The sequence below is a fragment of the Pungitius pungitius genome, chromosome 14, assembly GCF_949316345.1.
Source record: "Pungitius pungitius chromosome 14, fPunPun2.1, whole genome shotgun sequence".
Taxonomy (NCBI): domain Eukaryota; kingdom Metazoa; phylum Chordata; class Actinopteri; order Perciformes; family Gasterosteidae; genus Pungitius; species Pungitius pungitius.
Window position 1 is genome coordinate 3,014,433 of NC_084913.1, and position 9,043 is coordinate 3,023,475.

The window sequence follows — 9,043 nt, forward strand, 5'->3', positions numbered from 1 at the left end:
ATGTACAGCAACAAGAGGTACTATCAAAAGTAGAAGTATTTATAAAGCAGAGTACCTTGTAAGTGGTAGTGGAGAAAATAGGTACCTGGGTTTCTACTTTATTAAAAGTTGCAGTACTACTCATAGTAAAGTGCAGATGTACAGCAACAAGATATACTATCAAAAGTAGAAGTATTTATAAAGCAGAGTACCTTGTAAGCGGTGGTGGAGAAAATAGGTACCTGGGTTTCTACTTTAGTGAAAGTTGCAGTACTACAGTTTAAAAACACTCAGTTGCAAGTGAAACTCATGCACTCAAAATATAACTAATACAGAAGTATAAGCAACGAAAGTAACACATGAAAAAATACTCATGAAGAAGTAATGGAAGAGTTATAGGTACTCAGATATTTTATCCTAAGTATCAACTACAAATATCAACTCCACCCGTTATCTGCTGGTGGAGAGAAGCTGCGTGATTCAAGTATTTAGTTTGTCAGCAGGGAAGAGGTGTTTACTTTATACTGTACTGTAAGCATTCTATATTCTATCTCTACTTTCTAAAGTACATCCTGCATAAACTGGAACGAAACATATCCATCAGGCCTTTAAGTTATTTAGATAACAAAACATGTTATCAATTAATTCATTAATAAAAAGGTATCACCATAAAGTAGTTATTTTACTGTCAACAGTGTATTGGTGCACACATTTTAACATCTTGTTTAAACACAAATGTTGGAATAAAACCAAGATTTGTCGTGTTAGGGAGAAGTTTTATTGGTGTTTGAATAACCTTCCAGGAACATTGATATCTTTAACCTTTGTAGTCATCAGTGGAACCAGAGCAGTCGTAAACTAGCGATACTCCTTTTTTAATAATCATCTTTTACTCTTCAAACATGTGGATAGTTTTAAACACTACTTTGTGTTAATATTTAAGATTAAACCATGCACATTTGAATTGAGAATTATTAACTTATTTGTTTGTTATTTGTCAAAAGAGAATTTTTAGAAGTTTACTTACTAGTTTTTTTCACAGAGCTTTCTTTTTCTTTAATTATTAATGATAATAGTTTGAGGCAAACGTTAAAAGTTCAACAGGACAATTTTAAACGTGAAGTAGTTATTTAAGTAATACTATTATTCTGTGTGCTATCCTAAATACTGAGAAATGATGACTTGGGATCTTTATTTTTGTATGACTGAGGCGACCACGGGCCTCTATAAATGATGATTTATCATGAGCCAGGAAGGTAAACTGCGGGGGTCATGACGTCACGAGCGGGGTCACGAGCGGGGTCACGAGCGAGTTGACCTCAGGTGTGTGTGTTTCTTCTTCAGTTCTTCAGGTCAGTTCCTGCTGAAGGTAAACAAATGGATTCAGCGGCGGTTCGCAGTAAAAACATGAAAGATGTGAGCGAATTGAAGCGAGTAAAATGTCCGGACACAAGAGGAAATATAACGTACGCTTCCCTCCGGTGAGTGTAAACTTTATTTGAGTGTGTTTTCGCGGGTCAAAAGTCAGGAAATGACTCGAGCTAACGGTTAGCTGCGTTCACCTAGCACGGACCGCTGCGTTCAGGGACCGTCGTACATCTGGGTGATGGTTGTTAACACTTCGTCTGTCATCCGTGGTTTTTCAACATACCCGGGTTAAACTCGGGATATATTCACCACCGAGAGGATTAGTCGCCATTAAGGTTAATTCCCAAGATTCAATTGGCACTATTAAAATGGCAAAATGCTCTATAGGTTAGACATATTTAGATTTGGTTTTGTTTGGGTAAAACAAAATGGCAAATTGAAGCAGTTAAAAACAAATGAAATTCCACACACGAATAAGAAGGTAAAAGTAAAACAATAAGAAATTATGATAAACTCCTGGATCGGTATGAAGAGCAGTAACGTACAATTGTAACAAACTGATGTTTTTTCTCTTCTCATTTTGTCTGTTGATTCTTCTAAATTAATGTATTATATGTAAACGTAGATAGGGGTACATTTATTAATGAATTAATGACAAATCTACCATTTAGTGAAATGGCCATCAAAAGTTCAACCAACATCTATGTTATAATTCTAATCAATTAGAATTGTTGTTTTTTTTAAATATATTTGGGACGCTAGTTTACGAGCAGCCTTTGAATGCAACGGTTAAACTTAAAGTTATGGGACGTGTCTGAGAATGGTGTCATCTCTGTTTTGTTTTTTTGCTCCCAGAGTCGCATCAGAAAGATCATGCAGAAGGATCCCGAGGTGGGGAGGATCGCCACGGCGGTTCCTGTGATCATCTGTATCCTTACCCGCTGCACTCTCTCTCTGTGTGTGTGTGTGTGTGTGTGTGTGTGTGTGTGTGTGTGTGTGTGTGTGTGTGTGTGTGTGTGTGTGTGTGTGTGTGTGTGTGTGTGTGTGTGTGTGTGTGTGTGTTTTAACATTATTGCTGCAGATGTGATCAGCTCTCTAGAGGTTATTATGAAGCATGCTGGGAGTTGGCCTTGATCTAATTCTTTTTTTAGTGTTTAAATTATGAAAAAATATTATGTTGAACCCTTAGAATACCTAAATATAATACAATGTATATGAATATATATAATACAACTCAAAGTATTTAATCAGGATCAGGAAACGTTTATTGCCATTATATGTTAGACATACAAATTGACTTAGTGCATGACGGAAGTGCAGCAATAAGATAAAAAATAAAATAAAAGTATAATAAAATATATGCTATGGGTTAGTACGCTAAAGATATGGGTTAGTAAGTAAGAAGAAATAAACATAAAATTAGAAAAAGATAAAGTGCACCAGCCTCTTCTCAAAATCACAGTATCACCTCTGAAACTTTATTGAAACCATCTTCAGAGGACAAAACTCTTCACTGAAACTCAAGCGCATTGAATTCTAAAATCAGGCCTTATTAATTTTTTAAAAAGTGCTGCAACAGTAAATAATTCAACTAACAACAAAGAAAACCCCTGCAAGCAACACCGTCTGTTCGGTGCTGAGATCCCGGAGGGAAGCACCACCTTCAGGGAGGGGGGGGAGAGACACATGCGACGCGTTGAAGTCCTGAACCTGCATCGAGCAGCTCGAGCTGTGGAGATGTTCCTGACGTCTCTGCTCACTGGAATCTTCGCGATCACTCGGTCGAAGCGCGGCGCCGCCGTGTCGGTCACTCACATGTGAGTTAAATCATCTCACTATTATGAACCTCTCTTTAGTATGGCTGCTGCAGCCAATCCACGTTCATTCTAAGGGAAGACCATGAATGCGTCCGCGTTGTATTTCCCTCGCAGAAAGCAGTGCGTGGAGTCCGAGAAGCTCTTCCACTTCCTCACGGAGCTGGTGGAGCGAGCTCCGTCCCCGGCGGGCCGGCAGGAGGACGCGGGGATGAGCATGTGGCCGATGTTCAGGTAAACAGAGGCGATGACGCGCAGCAGAGCGGCTTCCTCGCACCGTTTGACGCTTTGAAGTTACAATGAAATGTCGCGAGAGTAAATGTTCATTTTAAGTTAAACAAGTTCAAGTGTCCTGGTGAAATATTGAGTAAATCTATATCGGGCTGTTATGTTTTTAATTTTAGATTCTACCTATATCCGTAAAATAAATTATAAATACAAAACACGTCAAAAAACCATAAATCTCCACGGAAATGTTTTTGCATTAAACCAAGAGATTTTCCATTCATTTACTAATTTAATTAATTAATTAGAGTTGTGTTTGCTCTTCTCGTGACGTTTCCCTCAGGACCAAACGCCATGAAATCTCCGTTAAAAAGACCGAGGCGGTAGAAATGGCGCCGCGGCGCGGCCTCGACTCGCGGGACACAGACTCCGACGTACGTATGAACCCGTCGCGACATTCGTCTCCTCTCAACACACAGTGCGAGAATCCGCGCAGCAGGGTGCAAGGTTGTTGCTCAGAGGCACTTCGGCAGCAGCTTGTGTGGTTGTGCTGAAGGAATATTTTTTTTTTAAAAAGCTTCCGGTTACAACAGCACCTCCGCGAGGCCGTATTGTGCATTACAGCTTCTCTCGTTAAAGCGTTCATTCCTTCGCACGCAGTCAGTCGTAAAGAATTATGTATGTTTGTTTCTTCCAGGAGTCGGAGCTCTTCATCTGCTTGTGAGAAACGGACTTCCTTTCATCACTGTTTCAATGATTATCTTCATTACTTATTAGAATACATGTTTTTTTTTGTCATCTGGTGGGAGGGGAAACATTTAAGACTTCTGGCTGCTTTGATTTATTTTATGAAAATATTTATTTTTGAAGCCTGTTCTTTTTGTTTCTATCAGATTTAGTTGATAGACATTTCACTGTAAGTTTACACCTAAGAATTAACTTATTGACCTCATGCAGTTTAAATTATTTTGGCCTTTGAAGTTATCTTAGAGCTTTGTTAATGAGTTGACTAACATTCTCTTATCATTTATTTCATGCAGCAGCATTTAAAACTACATTTGTTTTGTGGAATATGAGTTAGAACGTTTTATCATCAAAGCACTTGTAAATTAACTTTTTAAAGGCGGCAAAACTGCACAGATGTAATAAAACTATAAATGATTTAGAAATCTGTGATTTAATGGGAAGTAGAAAGGTCACATGAATAAAAAAAAAACAACCCAAGAGCTTACAGTGACTGGTTTATTCCAAGAAACTAATCTTTTTACATCGTGAGGTGAAATAATGAATAAATAGACTTGTCTCATTCTGAAAACCATTTTTTCTGAAAATGAACAGGATAAAGCCTAATATAGCAAACCGTTGCCACGCTAGTTAGCTGCTTAGCGACAGTTCAGCCGATCTGGTGACAAAGCGACGACTTCACCAGTGAAGTTCAGACCCGGTGGCCCTCGAAATGAAAACATGCATCTTCACTACAGTTACACTTGAAAAGAGTATAAGTAGAAAAAAAAACATTTATATAGATTTTTTTTTCCCCAGTAAAAGAAAACCCAAACATTTAATTTTAACTCTTGAATAATTACATATTTATAGAAGTGGAGGCCAATTAGGGGTTCAAGAGATTCTGCTTTGCTTTATGGAATCCAGATTCCCAAAGGCGGGCTCCATTCACGCTCCTTTTGAACAACTGACCGAATACTGAAGGGGGGGGGGGGCAGGGTGTCTAGATTTAAATACGTCAAAAAATTAAAACATTTACACTTGGCTCCGTGGTGGAATCTCCTCATCGTCTCTTTGAGTTTCACGACGTGACGTCCAACACCAAAAAGACCCGAGGATTTTAAAAACACCCAAAAACGAGGAGAAAAAACCGACTACAGTGGGAGCTTCTTCTGAAGTAGGAGGAGCTTCTTCAGTAGCAGATTCTCCTTCAGTAGGAGCTTCTTCGGTAGAAGCTTTTACTATAGGAGCTTTTTTTTATTTTTATTTTTTATTTAGGAGATGCTTCTACTGTGGAAGCTTCAGCAGGAGCTGCTTCAGTAGAGTCGCGCCCCGAAGCCGAAAGTCTGTTTGATGGCTTCAAAGTAGTATCTCTTCCAGCCCTCTCTCGTCCGCTCCTCCTCGTTCTCCGGGACGCCGCGACACTCCACCTTCAGCTCCGTCTCGCTGCTGCGGTCCCACAGCGACATGGTGATGGTGGCGTAGTGCTCTGTGGAGCAGCAACACTTCCGATATCAGTTCACTGTCACCGTCATTGAGTAAGTAAACACACCTCCAAAAAGTTTGTTTGGTTGTTCCTGAATAGTAGAACATGCAGCAGATACAATTTAATTGTTTCTGCACTTATGTGTTGATCAAAATATTCATACGTGAAAACCTGATGAACCTACATGTTGATCATGTGTTCTAAAAATAACAAATGTAAGTCTATATATATATATATATATATATATATATATATATATAGTCTATATATGATATTTTTGGGGCGGTGAGTCAGAGGTTTTAAAAACAACATATAAAGACGTAAATGAAATGACATACCGGAGGGCCAGTTGTTATACCTCCACTTCATAACTATTTTCTCATCAGGTATCTGGTGGAGAGAAGATACAACACACGTATGACAGACATATTCCATGTTGCCGTTTGGCTGGCTGACTGAAATGGCTTTGAAAAATTGTTTAAAATGCATATAGAAATTTGTGAATAAGCTACAATTGAGTAAAAAAAAAAAAGAGCTTTCACAGCAATTAAATAATGATGAATAGACTCACCAGTTCTGTGAATTCACCAAAAACATTTCCATCTAGCAGACGGAACTTTCCGCCTTTCTCTCCGTCCACCACCGCTGCGGCGTGTGTGAAGGCCGAAGTCATCTGCAGATCAACCACAGACAAACAAACATGAAACCAGACCTCTGCATTTAAGATTTGTATTTGTAGGCTGATTCTTTCAGATGTAAAATACTACTGTGGTCTGGTATTAAACCGCTATGACGCTTATTAATTAAGCTGGATCCCGTGTCAGTGACATCACACCCGTCACCCGTAGCCTCGTAGGAGTCATGACGGGGCGGCGCTCACCTCCTGGTTGAGGAAGACCCGGTAGAGATCAGACGGGGAGGTGAGGAACTTCTCCTTCATGCTGAATTTGCAGGTGGGGATCTTGACGCCAGTGTTGACGGGAGCAGCTGTGCTGCCGGAGGAGGAAATCTGTTGCACACAACAAGAGCAAGAGTCTGGTGAGGCGAGACCCGCGAGGACGACGACGACTTCACAGTTCGGTTACCGTGAATAATTTAGGGGCCCAGAGGCCTGTCTGAAGGTGTGAAGCATACCCGAGTATTGTCCACCGTGGCTTTGGACTGCGACGTGGACTTTGTCACTCCGTTGGCTGTCGGCAGGATCATTCCCTGTGTGAACTCTGCAGGGAGAAAAGGCCCAGCTCAGAAACACCATCTTATCCTCATCTTTACTGACTATTAGTCAATATTTAGTTTAAAGGGGGGGGGGGACACTACTGTATAACTTAAATGTTAACCTCTTAGAGGTTTAACAAAAAAATTGTTTAAAGGCCATATTAAAAAATGATGAGTCAAATCATTAAAGAGATAATTATTCAGCTTCTTAGAGAAATGGTTTTATCTAGCTATTACTACATTTTCCACATACATGTGTATAAGACACACACAGTCACCTGTTTTTAAGAACCCGACGTAGCTTCCCAGAGCTTCGCGGATTTTCTCCGCTCCGCTCTTCTTCATCAGGTTGGTCAGAGGAGTTTCCGGTTCGTCTTTGTTCAACGATACAGAAATCTGCAAGTAAATAAGAATGACCGCGTCGGCCGTCAGCACGCTGCCGCTACTACTACTACTACTACTACTACACCACCCACGCAGCGAGAGAAAGACCAAGCACAAGATCTCTGGTGAAACTTACATCGAGGTCCTCCATGTCGTTCTCGTCAGAAAGGTTGGGAACCTCGATGGTTCCGGTATACTTGACTCCTGCTTTTGACTCTCCTGGGAGAACAAAGACCGTACAGACATGAGCAGAGATTCAGCGCATTTATTCACCCCCCCCCCACAAAAAGTCAGCAAACGTATGACCACTTTCATTCATATCAATTTAACTAAATTTCCCTCCAGAACAACACAGACAGGCACCCCATACCGATCCAGGTGGCCTTCAGGTTCCATTCGTAGAAGAAAATGAGTTTCCCTTTGCGGTTGTTGATGGAGGCTTCTCCCTCCACCTTGCTGACCTCCGTCACCTCACAGCTCCCGTCGTCGTTCTCCACTCTCAGGCCCAGGAGCAGGGATTTTAATTTGTCTGACGACCAGGACGTGGCGTCTCGTTCAGTCCTGCGAAACGAGCACGTTGAAATATGGTAAAACCGCAAAAAAAATAATTTGCACATTCTTGTTCTTTTTAGTTTGTATCTCTATGGTTGAAATGCCCTTATTGTAAGTCGCTTTGAATAAACGCATCAGCTAATGTTTGTGTAATGATGGTAATTGAAACTAACAGGATGATTGTGCGTGTATATATATTGTGGGTCCACCATTGAAATGAGTCTATTGTCTAAAGAAACTAAGGAGGGCATTATCTCAGAAGCGGTTTTTTAGATTCTAATTGATACCAACAGTAAATTCCCTCAGCAGCATTTACTTCAAATGAAGACCACTCTTAATAAATATAACAAATATTATTTGACACAATACAACCTAGAGACAGTTTGCATCGTTAGATCAGACCAGGGAAGAGTTTCTGAACCGTTTCGTGTTACCGTGGAGATGAATTAGGTTGCCATGGTGAAATCCTGGGGAACATTCAGTTCAGTGGCTATTCGGTACACCGGATATATGCAGTGATCCCGATGCTTACGGACAATTCAACGCTTCTATGTGATAGAAACAACTGTCTGATCACCGAGATCTGTCAGCAATTGTAAAGTATCGTTTAGCGTCAACAAATTTAAAATAAAAAAAGTTAAGTCACTCGGTACATATGGCTAACCGTAAACCAGTATGAATACGTTGTTTTACAACGAAACACGTGTGTCCACTATGGACGGCTAACAGCCTCTTTACAGTAGAGGCATAAATAGAAGCTACAGTAGCTAGCAAGCGATGCTAACTAGAAGACGGTAACGTTAGCCCGACTTAAATCCCTCGAATGTTACAAACCTTTGTTTAATTAAATATTCTACATATCACACTCGAAGCTGTTTGGGAATACTTTTATAACTTCAGTTAATCCACTTAGAGAAATAATATATAATAAAAATAACAGCAGCTATCTTGACATAAATATGATCTGTGTGTGTGTGTGGTGTTAGCATTGGCAGGCTAGCTAGCAGCCAGTGTCCTTTCATCAAATCTCACCAGTGCCAGTTGTTGACATTAGTCGCGTCGGCTCTCTCCTCCACGATCCAACGAGGGTCTCCTTCGCCCCATTTAGCCATGGTCAGCCCGTCGTGTTGAGGTCTGTGATGTTGTGTGCGGCGAGCAGGTCGGTTTGCCGGCGACTCTTCCCGGTGCACGTTGTTTCTAGAAGCCTCTAGCTGCTGCTGGCTTTCTGGCGCGGTGCTCCTGCGTTTGTCGTCCGGGTGCAGAAGTTGCTGGAAACGGAAGTACGTCACGCCGGGCG

General features: G+C 40.8%; 2 protein-coding genes across 3 annotated transcripts; one reads left to right on the plus strand and one right to left on the minus strand.

The window, feature by feature from the left end:
- Positions 1 to 1,272: 1,272 nt before the first annotated feature.
- On the plus strand, positions 1,273 to 4,627 carry LOC119227995 (dr1-associated corepressor). 2 transcript variants are annotated; one of them, XM_062557345.1, is made up of 6 exons: positions 1,273 to 1,460; positions 2,203 to 2,275; positions 3,050 to 3,164; positions 3,279 to 3,395; positions 3,730 to 3,820; positions 4,084 to 4,627. In XM_062557345.1, exons 1-6 carry the CDS (start codon positions 1,419 to 1,421, stop codon positions 4,108 to 4,110), a joined length of 465 nt encoding a protein of 154 aa, XP_062413329.1. In that variant the 5' UTR covers positions 1,273 to 1,418; the 3' UTR covers positions 4,111 to 4,627. The 2 variants fall into 2 exon arrangements, with proteins under 2 accessions (XP_062413329.1, XP_037343132.1); XM_037487235.2 differs by having other exon boundaries at positions 3,071 to 3,164; positions 4,084 to 4,626.
- Positions 4,628 to 4,631: 4 nt separating this feature from the next.
- On the minus strand, positions 4,632 to 9,043 carry ahsa1b (AHA1, activator of heat shock protein ATPase homolog 1b). Its single transcript, XM_037487234.2, has 9 exons — positions 8,779 to 9,043; positions 7,565 to 7,755; positions 7,331 to 7,413; positions 7,089 to 7,206; positions 6,730 to 6,815; positions 6,476 to 6,604; positions 6,167 to 6,268; positions 5,934 to 5,985; positions 4,632 to 5,598 (listed from the first exon to the last, which is right to left on the minus strand). Exons 1-9 carry the CDS (start codon positions 8,856 to 8,858, stop codon positions 5,426 to 5,428), a joined length of 1,014 nt encoding a protein of 337 aa, XP_037343131.1. The 5' UTR covers positions 8,859 to 9,043; the 3' UTR covers positions 4,632 to 5,425.